The sequence below is a fragment of the Notolabrus celidotus genome, chromosome 7 (assembly GCF_009762535.1).
Source record: "Notolabrus celidotus isolate fNotCel1 chromosome 7, fNotCel1.pri, whole genome shotgun sequence".
NCBI classification, from domain to species: Eukaryota; Metazoa; Chordata; class Actinopteri; order Labriformes; family Labridae; genus Notolabrus; species Notolabrus celidotus.
In genome coordinates, this window is record NC_048278.1 from 25,780,962 (window position 1) to 25,802,885 (window position 21,924).

Sequence of the window (21,924 nt, forward strand, 5' to 3'; positions counted from 1 at the left end):
CCTTCCCCCAGGGCAAGGGGTGTAAATCTCAATCTCTCAATGTTCTCTCTCCCCCCAGGTTTGCATCCTCTGTGCCTCTTATTTGGCTCAGGGTGATGAGCAGCAATGAGGGGTTTGGAGGTAAACAGGGGGGATGGTATGATTACAGTAATCATTTAAGCCAGAATAAGGAGAGATGTGACTTTCTTGTGTGTCTCAAATCCAACCCTTTGTGGTCTTTTTTTAACCCGGCCCAAGTCTGAGCTTTAACTATTGTGTAACTGTCTTAATCTGGATCAGAAGCCCTTTATTGAAAAGCAACAGGAGACAAAATAGCCCGCTTAAAATCAGTGTTCAGTGTGTTGATATTGTAATCAATACATTTGAATAAATACGTGTGAAAAACAAAACCATCCATATATCATGTTGTATTTGTTAAAACCCTTGATTACCACCAGATTGGCAACCATGACTCTTGAGGAACATCCTGTTCATTTTTTGTTTTATTCATTACCGTAATTATGCAAAAGATCTTCAGTCACGCACATTTCGGAGCAGTTTCATCCTGCACTTCATGTAAAGATGTTTTAAGACTGTAACAGAAAGATTCAGGCTGTGTAACTCCTTTAGATACTCTCCTGTGCCCATACTCATATTCCCTCTGTTGCCAAGCTTATCAGGGCAGAAAGTACAGTAGCTAGGACAGAGGATGCTGACTGATGAGAGCAAGAGAAGGTCAGACATATGAGAGTTGGGGGGGTGTCGCATCTTTGGGGGTAAACTTCAGTTTACCCTTAAGATATGTCATCCAGCCACAACATAACCCTACAGACAGTTCAGGTCACTGATTGGCTGAGACAAGCTGAGACCAGCATGACAGAGCTGGCAATGGAGTGCCATTGGCTGTTTATCCTGGCAAGGTTGACAGGAGCAAAGAGAAACATGGGCAATGCAGTCTGACGTTCATACTCTTTTATCCTTTGCTCTAAATAATCTTTGGTGGAGGTTATGTTGAGTTCAAGGTAATCACCTTTTCATGATGCACATTTGGAGCAGGTTGCACTTTCATTGATATGGTCTACAGGTTTTTAAGTTTCAAGATATTCTACATCTTTACATGGAAAACAATATTAACATTTTATATTTTTACTTTAAGGGAGATGATCAAACAGATATGTTTAGGTCCAATAGAGGCTACAAAAATCAGTTGCTTTGTTTGTTTGAGGCAATAAGAAAGTAGAACAGCAGGAAGTGATGGAGTAGGAAATCAATCTGCACAGCCACTACAGCAGGGAGCAAATGGAGGGATCAAATAGTGGTGGTGACATTATGAGCAATTGAGGGCTTGGCAAGTTATTAAAATCACCTCTTCATAGTGTGTTAACTGGTGATAAGATGATGCCAATCAGTTGTCAGCATACAAGACTTAGCCCTAGTGCTCTAAGGGGAGCTATTGGCAGTCTATTCATGAAATTAAAACTGCAGTCTGACTGATATGGGATTTGTTTTGATTAATACAAATGCTGGTATTAGAGGGGAAAACTGGCTGGATGCCCTATTGTCAACTTGTAGGCAGACGATATCAATGAGGATTGAGCATCAAATATTGCCTAAGAAATACCCGTGCAGAGGTATTTATTAGTGATGTGCGCGTTTGTCAACTAAATGATAACTTTGTCCTCCCTAGTCAGCAACATAATTAGTAGTTGGTTGAACAAGTTATTCATATTTTTATCATGGTAAGCTTGGAGTGCTGGCATATGTTGTGTCTTAGCTGTAGCGCAGCCTCCCACCACTAGCTACTAGCTGCAGCTCCAGTTACCAGAAAATGACATAATGCTTTAATGCTCTACTTTCCAGATGTAATCAAGCACAGGTGACTTATGGCATGTTGTAGCACTGCAGGGTTTGGCCTTAAAAATGGAGATAAAGTTGTATGTAGTCGTGTTAACCTGCCTACAAGACCTAATAAGCACAGGCATGTGGACGTTAACCTTCAGGGAGGACTGAACACTGGTGATGCTAGCTCTGCTGACTTTGGACATACTCAGATATTTAGATTTCCATTTAAACCGATGGGAAATACGTGGCTATGGAAAATCAGTTTAAGAAGGTAAGGTGAACAGTTTAAGGAACCTTTTATGGTCAGAAAAATTCTAGAAATTCAACAGCTGTTGTTTTTTTTTTTGTTTATTCATGCTTACTTCTCCTTGCACTCTTTCAACCCTGCTACTGTAGTATGCACCAAGTGTTACAGTGATAGAATATATTCCTAACTGATCTGACTAACTCTCTTCACCTGCATACTAATATACTCACTTCAAAAATACATGGAAAGCAATTTGATGTTAATAAAGTTTATCAAAGTTTAAAAAACATTACTTGACAGATTTTTCATTTAACATAATTTCTCAACCACTTGACCTCTTTCATTCTAGCCTATTTATACCCACGTCCACACAGGCACCGTTTGTCTCCATTTCCCTGCTTTCCCCTGGGCGTCACAGGCCAGCTGAAAAGTACTTTATCACAGGGCACAGCAGTGCTCGCCTTGCAGAGAAAGAGGTGGGTAGGGGTGAAAGTAAATGAGAATCCAACCAGGGGCCTTGTGGACAAAGATAAATATAATATTATAGCCTTGAGTTCCTTTTCTTCACTGAAAGCCTGTTGCCTAAGGGGGCGTGGGGACAAGCGTGTCCTTAGGCATGAGCAAGATAACGGGGAAGAGCTGCTGGAGTATACTTTTAAATTAGAATTTAAATTAATTAGATGACTTGTAGCTGAGCTGGTCATTTTTGGGAAATGAGCTTATTTGCTATCTGGTGTAGAGTCAGATTAGAGGATTGATACTACTCTGATAGTTGTCTGTTAAATTGGAAGCTACAGCGAGGAGATGGTTAGCTTAGTCCAAAGGCTGGAAATCAGGGGGACAGTTGCTGTGGCTTTCTCTGTGCTCAAATCTTAACATGTTTACCTGTTTTTTTAATTCATAAAACAACACAAGCAAAATAAAGAACATCAACAGCTAGACAGAGCAGGCTAGCTGTAATCCCCTGTTTGCCATCTTGTGTATGGAGCTAAGCTGTCTAGCTATAACATACTTAAAATGAATGAGAAGTGTATCAATATTTTATTCAGATTCAAATTATTTTGATTTGATATGATTTGATGTCTTTATTTCGAACATGTAAAAGTAAAATAGAAAAAAGAAACATACAAGTAGAAAAGAAGAAATAGTTATACAAAAGAAACAAAATCAATCAGTTCCATTAGCAAGTAGTGAAACAATATACTTTGCATGTGCAAAAGGGATTAGGAAGAAGTTAATACTTATCTAATCTTACCCCTTCATTTACTATTATCTGACATTATACTAGTGCACTCCCACACATCAAATCTTCATTTTTACACCGACAATCAGAAGTAAACCCCTCGTGATTATCAACACTTGTCTTCCTCCTTGTACCTCATGAAAATAATTTCTTTATACCTGTTCTTGAACTGGATTATGTTCTGACATTGCTGTAGCTCCATATTAAGACTGTTCCACAGTTTTACACCACAGATTGAAATACAAAAACTTCTCCTTGTGGTCTGAACACTCACCATCTTTAATCTTAACTTCCCTCTTAAGTTATTACCCCCCTCTCATTTAAAGAACAATCTTTGAGTACTTCCTGGAAGGATATTTGTCCTTGCCTTATACACAATTTGTACAGTTTTAAAATCTAAAAGGTCAAATAATTTCAATATTTTGGATTTGAGGAACAATGAATTTGTGTGTTCACGGTAATCAACATTGTGAACTATTCTGATGGCTCTTTTCTGTAGTACTGACATTGGTTGTAGTGAGCTTTTATAGGTGTTTCCCCAAACCTCAGTACAGTAACTGAGATATGGTAAGATAAGTGAACAGTAGAGAATTTGTAGTGACCAATTTAAAAGGCTACTATATTCTTTTGAGATGTCCCTAAAGTCTTCTGACTGCTGATGTCATCACACTCAGTAGTTTCCCTGCCAGAGGACAGTGCTCACTTCAGCAGTTGGTACAGTCTGTCACTATCTCACATTCAGTGTCCATCAACACAGCCTGCTGAGTGGGTGGAAAAATACAGGAAGGTGTTATCATTAATAATGTGTCCTCCAAGCAGCGTGTGGATTAGGGACGGAGGTGAGTACGAAATATTATCTAATATCCGGTTATAATAACCTCTCGCTTTAATAGCAGAGCCAATTTTTGACACATACATCGAACCATCCATGTGGGCTGTTACTATGGTGATTCTAACACCTCTGCCCCTACAGTATGGTGTGGCGATCAGCTGCCAAGTTCCAGAGTGAGAGCTCATCTGAAGAATGACATTCACTCCAGCTATGCCAAACCTCTGATATTCTGCCACACCTCAGCATAGCCGTGAAGCACACTGACTCTTATTGTTCTGATTGGACTAGTTCATTCGATTTGTTGCAACATTAAAAGACGTTTAGTTTGCCTTAAAGATCAGAAAAAAATAGACACACTAAGCCTGTTGTGATTATTTATATGAATGTTATGTGAACTGCATCCTGTTTCATTTCTAATTGATGCTCTCGGGATGTAGGACATGCAGAAGTGTCATGTGTGGTGTCTTGTTTATTATTGATGAATGTCTAACTCAAGCCTACTGTTGATTTATCCTTGTTAAATGTGCCACTATCCAAGTTGTGAATTCTCACTCCTACATCATTTCTATTGTCTTTTCTATCAGACTCCATCTCCCTTTTTTTTACTGTGAAGATTATGTATACTCTCTAGTAGTCATTTAGATTTCCTGGACCACTAGCTCCTCTGATAACCTAACACACACACACACACACACACACACACACACACACACACACACACACACACACACACACACACACACACACACACACCACACCACACCACACACTCCCCTACTGTATCAGCCCCCAATCTCCCTCAGAGGCTCCATCTGCCTGTGATCTTCAGCCATCCCCAACTCCTCCCCCTGACTCTTGCTTCATATGTGTGTGTATTTTTATATGTGTATGTGGAATGGTGCATGTACATCCAGTTAGTATGAATTTCAGTGTGTGGGCACACTTGTGTGGTATGGGGGTGGGATAATGAACATTTTTTTTCCTCTTATATCTTCCTACTTGTCCACCTACAGCAACTTGGGGATAATCTGTGTGTGTGTGTGTGTGTGTGTGTGTGTGTGTGTGTGTGTGTGTGTGTGTGTGTGTGTGTGTGTGTGTGTGTGTGTGTGTGTGTGTGTGTGTGTGTGTGTGTGTGTGTGTGTGTGTGTGTGTGTGTGGGCACAACTTTCTGTAGTTTAAAAGTAGCTTCTGTTTCCATCTCCAAGCGAGGATTGTGGGTGCAAAAGGAAAAGCGCTGGATCTGCAGAGAAAAGGACGCTTACAGTGTGAAACAGAACAAAACCAAAACAAAACAAGACAAATGACCCTGCAGCACAAACGCTCGCTGTACTGCTGTCCTCCCATGACTGTGCGTTGACTCTGCAGTATTATGGATGTCAGGCTGTTTAACCTTGTCCTATTGTCAGTAGACTCAAACACGTGCAGAGTCACACAGTCACAGCATCTATGTACCTCATGCATCACACAGAGCACAGAGTGGTTTTAATTGCACTGCTTCGAGGGGCATGGAGTGAAGCAATTATTTCACATCCAGAAATTCAACAGTCACATGTGCAGCTTTAACATGTGGAGTGAAATTACATAATATCAATCAAACCAATGCATAAACATGTTTAAGTCCTGGAACTGTAAAGAAAAACTGATGCATCGTAATCCTAGTTACAATTTTTAGGAACTATACTTCAATACACACCGCATATTAACTTCAGCGGTGCTGAGGTTGCAAAATACAGTGGAGATTGAAGCTTTGCGTCCAGAAGATGAATGTTCGGATATGTCATAAAAATATCCTTTGCTATAGGATGAGCAGCCAGACAGCTTATTGAAAAGATTAAAGTTATTCCACTGTGACAGGGGACATTAAGTTCTGTTTTCTTTTCATGGTTGCAAACTTATAGTCGTCTCTTCCCCATTGTTTCTCGTGCATTGCTTTGCCTCTGGCAATCAATCTGTTGAGTAGTAAGCATATTTTGTAGGAATGCATGATGGTGTTACATTGTTTATGTGCACATTTAGTAACTTTAAGGCCTCTATTTCTGCACTGTAACTGGTGTTTTGATTATTTCTTTAAAAATGTCATCTCAATTTCAAACAGGGGAGTGAATACTGTACCAATCTGAATATATCTCACCTGTTTCTTTTGACCTTCCTCCTTCTCCTTCGTCCTCTAGATAACCAGCCTGCAGGACTTCTTTGGGAACGATGACGTGTTTATAGCATGTGGCCCAGAGAAGTACCGCTACGCCCAGGACGACTTTGTGTTGGATCAGAGCGGTAAGGCTTCCACAGCCTTTATGACTGGTAGGCCTGACTAAGACTAACTAAACATCTCTCACTCTGTTTGTGTTAGTGTTAGTGTTTGTGTGTGTGTGTTTACGTCAGTGTCTTTCCTATACTGTTTTTTGTCTAACTGGTGCTTGCAAGGCTCTTTTCCTTACAGAAGGATATGCGAGATATGAGATGTATGTGTGTGAAATATACTGTACATATTTTTGGATTTCTTTCTCTCTACTTGCTATTAAATTCACTTTTTTCATATTTACCCACATTTTACATGGCAATACTTTATAGTGAGTCCAGCGCGTAAACAAAAAAGGGTGCATAACTTAAACACATATCTCTGCCTTCAGGTAAGGAAAAGCGGCGGCAGAATAAAGTTTTATACCCTTGTGCTTCTGTGTAAGCCTCTGTGTTAGTGTTCTGCACACACAGTGTATTATGCACAACTTCTACTGGATATTATCTTGTAGAAAAGTCACAGAAGGTTCTAGAGCACACAGGCAGGATGTGACCTCTTTAAACCAGCAAATCTATCCACTGTAAAAACTTAAGCCAACACCGACAACTGTGTAGGAAGGAAGTAGATTAATATAGTAACAGTCCAAAGTATTGACGTCCTGTTTAATTATTGTGTTGTTTTTTCAGGTTAGCTAACAACAGGGAAGCACATCTTAACATACGCTGTGTTAGCTGTTGCTGAGCACGAGTGATGGTGGTTTGATCGTATTTAGAGAGAGTTCTGAGCTTCCGTCCCACTTACACTCCTGTGCTCCACTTTTACGAATTAGGACTTTGAAGGAGTAAAAAAGGCACACTGTAGTCACACTGCTGAAGGTACAGAAGCTGCTCTTCCTTTTTGCAAAATAGGTCCAGTACACACTCTGCTGTCGGAACATGGACTGAATAAAGATGTAGAGCGCTGACTGGTGAGAAAATCAGGGGCAATACACAAAAAGACAGCCAGGAAAAAGTGAAATTAGAGTGCTTAATGACTTTTTTTTTGGGTTGATTTTTGTTCTAAAAATGTATTTTCCGTAATTACAAATCTCTTAAATGAGAACTACAAAAACAAAACAAAACATTAGTCTTCATTTTTGCTCAAATATCCCTAAAAGAAGGATTTGTTTAGTTGTGGTTTCATATGTGCACCATACAACACACTGAGTGCACCATACGTCCCCTTTAATCAGTCAGTGAAGTATTTGTGTGGTGATAAATAGCTCAGGGAACACATTGGGAATGCACTGTGGGTGTGCTCTGTGGGTGTGTTTTGTTTTTCATGTGTGTTGTTTTATTATACCTCTCAACGCCCCCACCCTCATTAACGCCACCCCTGACAAGTTAACCACAAGCTTCATGACAACATCTGCTCCAACTGCACATGGCTGTACAACAAAAGCACAAAATCAACTCTGGCATTGAAGAAACACCATAAAACCAAAGCATGTCAAGAATTGTTTCAATATTCAAGATGAGCAGTTTTTATTTTAACCCATATTTTCTATAACAGAGGAAAACACAAGCCATTGTTATTTATTTTCCTGACAGTTAAGTGTACTAGTAATGTGAACCTAGTCTTTTTTTCACATTTGGAAAATTTGCTATGACTAATGAAATGTTTTTCTACCAACTAGTTTAAATAGTGTAGGTGTTCAGGCACTGTATGGCTTGTTGGGGTAAAATAAATAAAGTGTTATATAAGATTGAGCTACCAGAAAACTGATCATTTTCATATCAGTACAAAAAAGGATACACTAACCAAAGATCAAGTGATTTGTTATAAGCACCAGAACTGTCAGTAAGCACTTTAAATAAGTTGAAATGTAAGTATAGCTTAGCCCTAACTGGATGCCCATACCAGGTGATATATTTGTTTTCTGTGGTTTTCTTATTCAGTATATTCTAACACTCCTGCCTGTGTTTTTATCGCTTCTTAATCCCCACAATAAATTTTGCAAATAATTCATAAAACCATGCCACATAGAAAACTTTTCCTGGCTCATGTTCCTCACACTGTGGCACATTAACTCTGTCTGAGCAGGTTTGCTGAGAGATGAAGGTTAATATATACAATCTTGACCCAAAGCCTGCTGTCTCCCCAGAATGCAGAGTGCTAAAGTCGTCACACAGCCGGTCTACTACTCCCAACCGGACGGCTAAGAGCCCGTCACGACGCAGCAAGTCCCCTGGTTCAGGTGAGAAACATGACCATGAAGCACTGACGTTAAAGAGTGTAGAAAACAGTCTGTTTCTGCCATGTTTGATAAAGAGATATGTGTGCGTACATAATGCACTGGCTAGTTGGTAGACAACTGAAAGGTCTTGCAAATGATGACATAATAAGTGTGAAAATATTAGTAGAAAACAAAATACTCATCTGATCTGAATGTGACTATAAGAACATTTGTGGCTGACAGGCTGAGTGAAAGCCTTTTTATTTGCTGCCTCATCTTAAAGCTCTGATGAGTGACAAAGCAATCTGTGTGGTGCAGTTAGCAATGGTGACATTATGCTGAGTAACAAATGTTCTCCAAGCTGTTACATAATGAGTAAAGAGGAGTTATGTTAGAGGTTTACAGATTAGAGTCTTGTACATTTTGAAAAGTATGTGATAATCTGATTGTACCTCATAAAATTTGTTTTTTTTCCTGATGCAGCAGCAAGACACACGGTCCACTACTCCACCAGCCAGTCCCCAATCAAATCCCCAGGTGAAGCTTGTGTCATGCTACTTACCTTAGAAAACCAAACGCCATGTCAGTTTTGAATCAGGGGAAACATTTTCCAGGAAAACAAAGAGCTTGGATCTTTACAGCTCTCTACCTCTGTTCGGAATTAAGTCTGAATGTTGAGGTTATAAAGCTACCCCTAAAACACTGTCTCTTTATCTGTCAGTCTTTGGTTATAGACTGTTAGACTGCCAGTCCATGTCAGTGTAATATATTTGTGCTGAAATATATGGTCCACAGATTATGAGTATTACTTTCAAGCTGTTTTCTTGACAGGACAGCTCCGAATCGGATGACAAATTACATTTAATTTTAGCTTTGTTTAAACTTTGCATACTAAAATGTTTAATATCTACTATCATTCTAGAAGTTAGCAGTACACATGCAGATTGTCAACAAACAAAGCCTCAATTATGAACAGCTGCATCGAAAAAAAAAAAGTTTTTTTAAATTAGCCACAGTAACGCCACCTTGCATCTGGTTTTATTTCATAAATGGTTCTTAAAATATCTTTAACAAATTGTTATAAACTACGTACTTGATGTAGAAGTACACAAATAATGTAAAGCGGTAGATTTCCTGTTCTTGTGCAGACATATTTCAAATATGTCTTCAAGTCTTTTGTTTTAAGTAAAAACACATCTTGTCCACAAGTACCACACTTGACAAAGCATTGTTACCTAAACAGTGCTGGGGATTAAGACCTTTTACATCAGTGATCCTCCAGTTACTATATATTCATACATTAATTGAGTCTTATTTCTAACTAGGCGAGTTTTGTTGTCTTGTCTTGCACCTTATCCCTCTGGCCCCTCCAGACCACAGGATATAATTTACTTTACACATAGCTATCTAAATGAAAAGCCAGCAGCTGCAGCATCCACTTATCCAACGACATGCACTGATTAGACTCTCTCTATGGCTGTGTTAATTAAATTCTGCTCTAACTTAGCGGTTAATCACGGCCCTCTACATCTGTTTCAGCTGAGGTGCTAAAAAGTTGAACTTATCTTTAACAACATTAAAGTCTAATCTACTCTACTGCAGAATATTTGAGTTATTCTCAAATATCACTCCAGAATTTCCTTTACAAAAGCTAGATAAATACCCAGGGGAAGTAAAGAGAGAAAATAATCTCTAAGTAGTGCTACAATGAAACTAAACTCATAACATAGCAGTGTAAAGAAGCAGCCTGTAGGCTGTGTGAACTGATTTTCCACAGCTCAGCTGGGTTTATGCAGATGAAGAATCGTTTAAGTTTGACGCATTATGTCTCTGTGTGTGTGCCAGAAACCCGGAGAGTGTGTGAGGCAGAAATAGTCTGTTGTTGAGAGAATGAATCACTGAGACAAAAGGAGCTCTCACCCCTGCTGCGTGTCTTTGCACCTTGTGTTGCACACCATTGTATAGTATGGAAATGTCTTACATTGTAGTACAGAGGAAGTTCATTATCATTGGGATAGTGACACCAAAAACAAAGCCTTTAACATTGTTCACTGAACCAAACATTTCTATTACAATGTTTCATTTACAACATTATTCAGTTCAACAGTTGGCTAATTAGACCTGTTGCCTCCTTTTTGCAGCCTACAGATGTGCGCCTTCTATAGGCAATGAAAGAAACACATATCACAGTTGTGATGCTGTAATCACAGAGTGCTAGAGTAGGTTGGTTAGCTTGTAGCTTGTGCATCTTTTTGTATATTGGTAAGTATAGTTTAAATGGAAAACATGCGAAAAGTTAAACCCATGAACACTCAAAGTGATCTGACAGGTGTAAAAAGGAAAATAAAATCATCATTTATCTGCAGATGGCATATGCCTCTAAATAAAGGAACCTAAACTTGTGGAGAGAGTCACCTAGCCACCAACAAGCAGTTTTGTCAACACAAGCATTACAATCACAATAATGTCAACAGTACGTCTTTAAAATAAGGACACCTCTGTCTCTTTCCTTTGCTAACATGTTCTATTTGTTCATACAGTGAATGGCATCTCAAGCAGTCAGATCTCAACTCCAAAGTCCACCAAGTCCTCCACTCCGTCGCCCACCAGCCCCAGAACCATCCCCAGCTTTAAAGTAAGACGATTAATCCACATCCACGTGTCTGCGTGTCACGTACAATAGATGTTTGTTGTTGCACACATGTACTTTCAACTTGCAGATGCTTTTAAACACATTTTCTTTACAGTACAGTTCCAGCACTCCCCTTTATGGCTTTCTATAAATCAATTTCTATGAAAACTTTGAAATCTATGTAGGTTTCATCAATGTTTACTTGCAGCTTCTTTCTTCATTGTTCTTTACCGCCACATCTCAGTGCAAAAGTGAAATTCTTGTGTTTTGCATAATCTATGAGCTTTAGTGAGACACAAACAAAATGGGAACCCACTCATCAAAACACCCATCTATCGAGCTGCAAATGTACAAAAAGTCCACGGCTTCCTTTGAAGGTGTTATAGGCTGACCTCATTCAGGATCTATCCTCCTGAAACTGTAAACCCTTTACTAGACATAGCAGTATGCTTTAGTTAGCATAGAAGTAAAGTTTGTACTTGTACATAGTGAGGAATGGCGACCTACTTTAATAATAAAATGTGTCTTTAAAGTTCAGTCATCAAGTCCCTGACTGTCTGACCCACAGATCAGTGTAGAACACATGCTGCAGCTCTTTGATGTGTTTGTGGCAGTCTGACACACAAATCTGATTTATGGATGGTTTCTTCTCTAAGCTTCATGTTGGTCTCAAACTAGAGTTTCTAACTGCTGCAGCCAGCTGGCAGACTTCCTGCAGACTGCCACCATGTCTGTCAAAGCCCTGAGGCTTATCAGTCCTATGTGATTCAACTGGATATTAGATTCTCATGATTTACTGACAGTCTTTGAAAAACGAATCTCTGGCAGAGGCTGAATAGAATATGATTTAGAAACTATATGAGGAAGCACAGGGTTGTTCATGACACAGTTCTCTCTCTCTCTTCCCACGAGCACTAAAGACAGTCATATGGAAGTGGTCAGGAGAACCTAGGCCATATGAAGGAGTTATGAACCTGAGGAAAAAGCTTTTTATGTCTCTAGTCCTAAGAAAACCTTGTGAAGGTGTCCTTTTTGTACTTTGGCCCAGGGCTAACCTTTTAGTCTAAATAATAGATCCTTACTGTAAGCTAATGCACATTAATGCACAGTAAGGTTCAGCTGACCACTACTGTAAAACATGGGAAAGATCACCGGTGTGATTTTAAAGTTAGTGACATAAATTTATGGCTGAAATTTGAAAAAAATATAGCTCTAAGAGGCTGATGTGCCACTGCTGTACTCTGCAGAAAAGACATCTTTAACAAATGAATGATTCATTTGCAACCATAACAGCTTAATGTGCAGTGATGATGAACCGATATGGAGGAGTAGATCTATTCCAGGAGTTCTGACACATCATGAAGGACGGGCTGAACTGAGGCTGCTATCACTATTTATACAGAAATGTGTATATTTCACAAGAAGACCTTTTCTTCTCCCTTTTATGTTCATATTGATCAGAAATAATTGAACACTGTTCGTCTTGCAGTAGAGATTAGTCTGTGGGTTTTGTTTTCGGCCTGTTTCTTATGTCTATTTTTGTTTTGTTCTTGCATCCTACAGATCCCTCCTTCACATCACATTTCTTTGCCAAATGTAAATGGCTCGTTGAACAACCACCAGGAGCAAGTCAGTCGACTAAGTCCAGAGAGTACGTCCTCTCTCCTCTCCTCTCCTCTCCTCTCCTCTCCTCTCCTCTCCTCTCCTCTCCTCTCCTCTCCTCTCCTCTCCTCTCCTCTCCTCTCCTCTCCTCTCCTCTCCCCTCCTCTCCTCTTTTTTCTGTCTATGTCATCCACCTTATCTGCCAACTCAGGCAACACTCTTGCATGGACTCCCTCACCCTGTAGCACATGACCATGACATTGGCTGTCACATTCAAATGACTGTCATCTCTTCCCATTAGGGCACATTTCAGAATTTGCTTACCCAACTGATCTGGCACAGAGTTAGTCTCATGTGGAGGATAAAAGTGAAAAATCCCCCTGCTGTGTGAGCAAATACTTAACTGAATGATTTTAGGCTTGCATGTTTTCCAATATTGCTGCTTAGATCACTAATTGCTACATGAGGATGAGTGGAGTCCCCTGTGTGTCTCGTAGCCTGTTTGTTATTTTCTCGCACAGTGTGTGGCCCATAATTCAGTCTGAGAACTTGTTGACTTTCTGCCAGAGCTGCTGTCATTTTATGAAACAGAAAATCTTGTATGTGGCCTGTTATGACCTCTGTCTCTCCTTAGCAGTTAATGGCAACCTGCCTGCCTCCATCATCTCTGAAAAATACAAGATTGGCAAGGTCATCGGAGATGGCAACTTTGCTGTGGTCAAAGAGTGCGTGGAGAGGTAGGTGAAACACATCCAGTCACCCCGGGAATGCTTAATGCGCAGTCGGCATCTGTCTGCAGTGATCACACAGCAGCCTGCTGCATTGTGCAGCTTCATGGGACGTGCATGACACACGGCAACCGCTCCATCAGGCTTTCTAAATCCTGATGACAGGGCATTGTGGAGACAGATATATCCCATGGATTAAACTCAACGGTGAATTCACTTCATTAGCCTTTTAATCTCTACACACCGCTCAGAAAGACGGGGGGATGATGATGATGAGAGTAGGCGAAGTGTCTGTGTTCTCAAAATCTGATGCAACGTCCTGGAAAGTACTTAAAGGTTCCCTGTGGGTATCTTAGAAAACAAATAGTGGCGACCACAGTAAGAGAATAAAATGTAATTGTGTATCCTTAAGGCTTTAATATTCAAATAATTTAAACAAAGGATACAACTTTTCGTTATTGCTTCCTCAATATGGCGTCAGGCTGAACCATTCCTACTAGCTTCCATCTTTACTGATCAAAGGAGGGCTTTTAATTTTGTCTATCATTATCTGCCCTTATATGAGCTCCATGCTGTCAGCCTTTCATTTCAATTTGTACCACCACAACTGAAAACAATGTGAAGTTCTACATGAAGAAATATCTGATTTGTTGATTCAACAACCAGGTGTGCCACAGAGCTTTGCAAAGCGGTCAGTCGGCAAAGTGATCTGACAAGCAAGACAGGGTCTGCACAACTGACCCAGAGTGAAGATTCAGCTTGGTATTTATTGTCTTCACAGAGTTTACAGTGTTTCTCAGTTGCTAAACCACATTTCTTGACATCCACCACGCTTTTCTCAACAATACTGAGCAGTCATTACACACAACATAAAATAATTGAAAACACAATGCTAAGGACATGAAGCTGTAGAAATAATGTTTATTGTTCACAGTAGGCTAAATGAATTTTGCCAAAATATATATATATATATATATATATATATATAGATATTCTTTGAATTCAGCACCTATATACAGTAAAAATAAAGTAAAGACAAATATAAATGAGAAGCACATTACAGTGTAATCCACAAAATCAAACTGAAGTGCTTACAGTATCTACAATAATTCAGCCACAGCATCAGGTCTACGTGCTGGGTCAGGCCACAGGACTTCATCCACATCACAGGCAACATTCTCTCTGGCCAGTGCTCTCTGAACTGGCTTATAATGGTTTCCTCACATCATTAGCTAAAAGTGTGATCAATTTTGAGTCGTTGTGTTTAAGCTGTGATACCTGTGCTTCAAATGTGTTTAACTTTTACTACTTGTGGTTACCATTATGGAACAAAAGTGCATCACAGTGCAAGATATGTTTTAGTGAGGGAGAATGTGTTTGCAAGTTGTGTCTAACAGGTGAAAAGTGCTTCTGGTTTTGCCAAAAGGGTGACTGATTCAATACATGGGTTCAGGCCGCTAAGGAATTTGGTTCAGACAATAGGGTTTAGTGTTTTAGCAATTGAGAAATACTGTAACATGACCACATCGTGAAATAAATCCAATGAGCTGTGAGGCAAACCAGGGAGCTTTTGACAACCTCTCCCTTCCTGGTCACCTTCTTGACCTCTTACTCCCCAGTTTCCTCCTCAGCTATGTGAACAGATAATAATGTACAAATTGCAGAAAAACTGTGTGTGGGGAACTTACTAAATACTAGTCAGCACAGGAATAACATAATATCATGTCGTTGTATTTGTCCCATCACGTTCTACAACAAATTACTGCTTAAAATATAGCCTGATCATAATATTTGGAACCATAGAGAACCTCAAATCCAGGCCAGACTCCATTTTATTACCTGAAGTGATGCACTTCTCTGCATTAGGAAAATAATTTTAATATCTAGAATCCTAACATATTTAAACCATTGAGTACAGAGTGACTTATATGTACTACAGAAGAGTTGCACTTCCATGGATGTAAAGATGACCTCTGCGGTGTATCATTGTGACATCGCTGTTGGATGTGGTTACAGGTGAAACAGAGCTTTATTCTGACCTACTTTAGAGATGCTGCAAGAGGTCAGAGATGAAACAAACTTGAACCTTTGAGGTGGAGGTAAAACACTGTTCTTGATCCTGGTCTTAAGTTTCTCTTTAAGTGTGGTCTCAGATTCTGCCTGTGTTTCTGCCAACTGTATAATCCTGACCAGTGCAGATAACATACAGTTCCAATAACCGGATAGTAGTGCCTCTGCTACTGTAACTGCAGCTCTCTTGTGAGCACTTGATCTGTATTATAGACATAGTTGCAGTGTCAGTGCTGTTTTTATTGTCGGCTCTAATTGCGCTGTTCCTCCTCAGGTCCACGGGAAAAGAATTTGCACTGAAGATCATCGACAAGGCCAAGTGCAGCGGAAAGGTCTCACTGTCTTTTTTCCCCTCTATATCTCCTTCTCTCATTTCTTCTGTCTTTTTTGACTGAGGAAATGGGATAGGGATGCACACACTCCTAAAGAAGAGTCATGTGTCTATGTTCCACTGTGCATTATTCACACACACACACACACACCTATACCACATAATCACCTGTCTCCTACAGTTACATCAGGCATGTGATGCTCAACTCTCTATCTTTACACTTTCATCCTTGGACAAATCCACACACTGAATAAGACAGCCTCAACAATGCAGCGTTTGTTCGTTAGCACAGTAGCCTCAGTGTAAATCCTGTGTACTCACTTTGATTATACATCTTGGCTTGTTTCCAGGAGCATCTCATAGAGAATGAGGTCGCCGTGCTGCGGAGGGTCAAACATCCCAACATCATCATGTTGATCGAGGAGGTGGACACTTCCTCTGAGCTCTACCTGGTGATGGAGCTTGTCAAGGTACAATAGAGGCTAATGGAGGGCAGGCAGCGTCCTCATTTCTCTGCACAGGTTTTTGTTTGATCAGTTTGTTGATGTTGGCACAGGGAGGAGATTTATTCGATGCCATCACCTCCTCGGCCAAATACACAGAGAGAGACGCCACCGTCATGGTGTACAACCTCGCTGCAGCTCTGAAGTACCTGCACAGCATGAAAATTGTCCACAGAGACATTAAACCAGAAAACCTGCTGGTATGTATTAACACTTACATCTCTTCATCACAATCATACCCATAAGAATAACCCGGCCCTAACTGGACATGTGTTTTCATGTTAGGTGTTTGAGTATCCAGATGGCACCAAGTCCCTGAAACTGGGGGACTTTGGCCTGGCCACAGTGGTGGAAGGACCTTTATACACTGTGTGTGGAACGCCTACATATGTGGCTCCAGAAATCATCTCAGAGTCTGGGTAAGCTACATTTTACCACCTAAAAATGCTTGCTTTAATGATCTTTATGTTGGGAAATTGAAAAAATTGCAGCAACGCTCTGTGAGCTAGCTCAGACAGACAACTCCAGCTGCACTCATTTCACACTTGACATGCATCGTTATAACAATCACCTGACAAGTATCCTCCCACTTTGGCGGCCTATTTAAGCTGCAAGTTTCCCTCCCTCTTCTCCATTATTACCACCACTGATCTTTACCTGTGATGTGTTCCTACTCTTAACCCCACCACCTCCCCTGCATCCACCTGCAGGCTCCAATTATAGAAGGGGTTCAGACATTATCTCATCACTTTAAACATTTCTGCATGTGAAATAAATCTGAGAGGAGTGTTGAGGTCAGAGCCTAGACACTGAATTCACATAATGCTCTGCTGCTGCAATAAAGCATTACGACGTGAGCTGTCTGCACAGCACTTTTCTACATTACTACCCTGCAACTGTACAAATAACAGCTCAGTCTATCAGCTGTATGGAGAATGTATGAAGATGTTGTGTATTGGTGTAGTGAACAAAGCAACACAAAGCATGAAGATTTGACAACATAAATTATTGTAGTGTTCAAGTTTTAGTTATTGTGTAGTAAAGTTGAAAACTCTATCTTGTATTACTCCACAATGGTTTGACTTCCGGTCTGGTTTTTGTAAGCACTGGTGACACTGGGATGATGGATGTGTCTCCTCTCTTTCCGTAGCTATGGTCTGAAAGTGGACATCTGGGCTGCAGGTGTCATCACCTACATCCTCCTGTGTGGCTTCCCTCCATTTAGAAGGTATTTATCCTCAGTTCATATGTGCAGTAGAGCATATTATTAACTTACCTGAACCATGTCAGCATCATTAGGTGACATTTCCAGTGCCGCCATTTTTTTTTTTGCGCTGGCAGCACCTATGCTTTTCCAGCGCTTAGCATCTTCATCATAAAAAACACCCGCAGCTTTAGCTGATTTTTGCCACAGCTCTGTCAGCGGTCTCAGTTGAAAAAAAGTTAAACTTTTGGAACACTGCCGTGCTCATCAATGTCACTTCTTGATCACAGTCCAATCAGTATCAAGAAGGGGCAGGACTTCTACAATCAACTTTCTGTATAGAGTTTTTTTAAACAGTCTATGGTACGGAGGAGAAAAGTTATCGCACTAATTTTTTCTAGGTACAATTTCTATCAATGGTTTTTACAGTTTCTTGTTGAAATGCTGTTGAATGAAAGCACAAATGAAGCATACAGAGGATTTTAAAACAGACCCAACGGTCACTACTTAGGAAAGCAGAAGTGCCGTGGGATTACTTTCGCAACCTAGCAACAGTAAATGCTGGTGAAGAGTGCTCTGAAATTGAGGTCGAAAAAGGGAGGCAGTGGACACGGCACCTCCTAGCAAGATATGTAGTTCAAAAACGAATTATGACTTTGTTGTAAACAATGAACGTCTTGTTCTGTAAAGGTTTCAGTTGCAGATAATGCTGGAAAGAATTCAACTACATTAATTGTTGATTTTTTTTTTTACCTGTCAGTTGTCTTAATCTACATGAGCTAAATGTGATGTGATTGGTTGTTTTAAGGCTATTTATAATCATGCAAACTGCAACACACATACTGTAGATGTATGATGTAGATATTGAGTTTTACAGTGTGTGTTCCCTGAGTGTCTGTGTGTGTCTTGCCTTACAGTGAAAGTAACCTCCAAGAAGATCTGTTTGACCAGATTCTCCTGGGACAACTGTACTTTCCCAGTCCTTACTGGGACAACATCACTGACTCAGCCAAGGTAAGGACCACACACTACAGCACATGTTCATTTGTATCACTCATAATAACACCATATTGACCCCATTCATTTTCTGAAGGTATTTCAAAAAGCAATGACTTACCTCAACCCTTATGTCATCAGAATAAGGTTTAAGAAAACAGAGTGTAGTGGTGTAAATTCTCTAAAAAGGTCTGAATGTTTCAGTTGAAACACACACACACACACACACACACACACACACACACACACACACACACACACACACACACACACACACACACACACACACACACCATGTGAACCCACAGTGTTCACACTCCTGTAATGACTACTGTCTGCCAAAGGACGCAGGAACCCCTCCAGCCCTCTAAATTAATGTCATGTGTTAAGGTGACAGCTCGGGCTCAGCATGCAAGACCAGACTGCTAATTAAAGTCACTGCTGTTACAGTGGCCCTGTCACTTCAGACAAGTGCACTGTTAGAGACACTACAGCAGGAAACAACTTGCATTGAAGTAGCTGGTGGAGATTAAAGACACAGTCAGTAAAATGTGGATTTTGTAAAAATCAACTAAGTATTCAGGATTATTGATGTTTTGTTTTGGTTATGTCAAAGGTGACTGTTGGTTTATCTCTTTGCTCGATACTTCAGTCATTATGGTTTAGTCTCAATACTGTTGTGAGTAGCTACAGTTGTAAGCTATTTTCAGCTAAATCTGCTGAGCATTACCTGCTCAGCACCGATAACCCACACAGATGCAGATAGAGGGCCAGGCGGAAAGGAGGAAATGTTTTCTAGAAACATGACCCTAAATGAATGAATGAATGCTCATGTTGCTGCGTATCCTTTGTTTGCTTAAGATCGTAGTTGTTCCTAAAATATTAGCAATATCAGCTAAGGTTTATGTGCTTCAGCTTGTAATGGTCTACCGCCCACCAAATTTGATTATTGCATTACAGTTTTAAACTCCTTATTATTACAGGGAAGTGAGTTATGTAACTTTGGAAACGCACTCAGAAAGTGTTTGGATAAAAACAATGTGTAAAAAAAAAAAAGATCACAACATAATCTTTAATTCACAATACAACCTCAAAGTCAATCTAATGAAGTTATGGTCCATTACTGCCTGAGTGTGTTTGTTGCAGCACATAGGTAACAAAGATTGAGTGCTACTGATGAGGCAGAGTTGAAACAATGTTAAGCACACACCTAAACCGCTGTGTGTTGTTGTCGTTGTTGCAGGGGCTGATATCAAAAATGCTGACAGTGAACGCTGAGGCTCGATACACAGCACAAGACATCCTCTCCCACCCTTGGGTCACGGTACCTCAAAGCACTGTTTTTGTTTGTATCTGCATGTGTTTGTTTGCACATAACCTACAAATGTGGTGTGACTTATGTTATTACTTTTAAATGTGGATATTTTTCTGTATCATACCACTTCACTTCATTACATGTTCGTGTGTGTGTGTGTGTGTGTGTTAGGACGACGCCATCATGGAGAACAACATGAAGATGGAGGTCACAGGTAAACTGAAGACACACTTTGACACTGCCCCCAAGCACAACAACACCACAGCTGGGGTGTCGGTCATTATGGTAAGCACCAAGAATCATTTACAAAAAGTCATGATGTAGTCGATATCATCCTTTATATTTACACAAGATTTACAGCAGACATTGAAGAGAGTAATCCTTTACCCTCCTTGAGATTGTAAACTTTCAGTGACCCTTTTAATATTCAAAAGTGGGTTGACATGGATTTAAAAGTAATCATAGAGGTGTCTAGAACAGCTTGAACATGTCAGGCCCTTTTCCAAACAGTTCCTGCTGGTGGAGAGAGTTTGACCCAGATACAGAAAATTGAGCTCTTCTAATTCACTTTTCATGAAGCCTATGCCCAAAAATATGTGGCCTAAATTATCATCCAAGAACGCACCAAAAAAAACAACTTATGGTGCTGTAAACATGTTTGACAAGTTTTAGAGATGAAAGATCAGCAGGAGTTATGTTACAATTAGAAATCTGAATATAAATGTTAAATGGACTGCATCTCTATCGCGCTCCTCTAGTCTTGAGACGACCCAAAGTGCTGTTAGACTACATGTCACATCCACCCATTTTCAAAACATTCAGATACTGATGGCAGAGGCTGCTATGAAAAGTGCCCATCAGTATATAATGTCATCCACACATCCACGCACTATGCCACATGAGCAACTTGGGGTTCAGTGTCTCACGCATGTGTCTGGGGGAGCTTGGATTGAACCACCATCCTTGTGATTGAGAAATGACTACTTCTACCTTTTGAGATACAGCTGCAGCATAGATGAGACACTACTGCTGTACCCACATGGTGGCAGCAAGGATGCACCACAAGTGTTTCCCATAATAGATGATGGGCGTGCCAAAGTATATTCATCCCACATTTCAGAATTTTGCATTTTTCATGCAAGAAAACCAGCGGACATCTCTCTCTCTGCTCCTTGTGTATGTGTTGCATGTAGACTCTCCTTACCCCTCTGCAAGTAAGAGGGAGACATAACAGATAATGTCACAAGAAATTAAGAGCTTTCAGGGATGCCAGTATGCTGAACATTTTTTACTGTAATTGTTCTTCTTGCTGTTTTCATAGACTCTGAACTCAAAGATCAAGCAGAAGCTAATTTTGCCTCGTTCAAAACAGGAAATCAAGTAACATAAAAGAGCAATAAGAATAATGGCAAAATAAAAAGCACTACAAATAAGTGTTTTTGAGGTACATTCCTCTCTAAAGCTGTAACATGAACTGGGTTACTTAGACCCTAAAGAAAGTGTATCGTACTGTGAGTTAAGAATCTTAACATTCCTAGCAGGAGGCAGAAGAAGTCATTTCCTCAGGGCTCACATCCTTCCTTCTGTCTGTTTCAGCCTCACATCACTTCCTGTTGTACAGTTTGACTTCCCCTCCCCTCCTCATGACATCAGGTCACACCACCCATCAGCCCCTTCTCTCCAGTCCTGTCCCTCTGAACTGAAAGTAGGAAAAGGGAGGGGGCGGCCCCATAAGAACTTGATTAGATCTCTCCTGCAAAGAGCCTCATTTTTGTGTAAATCTCGTTTGACAGTTTGAGGTGTAAGCTCGGGCCTCGGCCTCGGCCTCTCCTCCTCCTCCTCCACCTCCTCCTCCTCCACCTCCTCCTCTCCATCCTCTTCCTCATCCTCCTCTTCACCCCTCCTCTTCACACTCGACCAGGACCACAGGGGATGCCTGGAGCTGA

At 40.4% G+C, this 21,924-nt stretch overlaps 1 protein-coding gene across 5 annotated transcripts in view; it reads left to right on the forward strand.

Moving 5' to 3' along the window:
• The window catches only part of dclk2a (doublecortin-like kinase 2a), a 44,522-nt gene that overhangs the window by 16,313 nt on the left and 6,285 nt on the right, over nt 1-21,924 (forward strand). For 2 of the 5 annotated variants that reach the window (XM_034687804.1, XM_034687800.1), the window contains exons 3-16: nt 6,315-6,444; nt 8,526-8,618; nt 9,081-9,134; nt 11,138-11,232; nt 12,793-12,880; nt 13,466-13,568; nt 15,904-15,961; nt 16,311-16,430; nt 16,517-16,663; nt 16,749-16,882; nt 17,614-17,691; nt 18,585-18,681; nt 19,907-19,987; nt 20,150-20,263. In XM_034687804.1, the coding sequence (XP_034543695.1) occupies nt 6,315-6,444; nt 8,526-8,618; nt 9,081-9,134; nt 11,138-11,232; nt 12,793-12,880; nt 13,466-13,568; nt 15,904-15,961; nt 16,311-16,430; nt 16,517-16,663; nt 16,749-16,882; nt 17,614-17,691; nt 18,585-18,681; nt 19,907-19,987; nt 20,150-20,263 (1,392 nt within the window). The remainder of the gene's footprint in view (nt 1-6,314; nt 6,445-8,525; nt 8,619-9,080; nt 9,135-11,137; nt 11,233-12,792; nt 12,881-13,465; nt 13,569-15,903; nt 15,962-16,310; nt 16,431-16,516; nt 16,664-16,748; nt 16,883-17,613; nt 17,692-18,584; nt 18,682-19,906; nt 19,988-20,149; nt 20,264-21,924) is intronic. The other 3 variants (XM_034687801.1, XM_034687802.1, XM_034687803.1) reach the window with 3 other exon arrangements.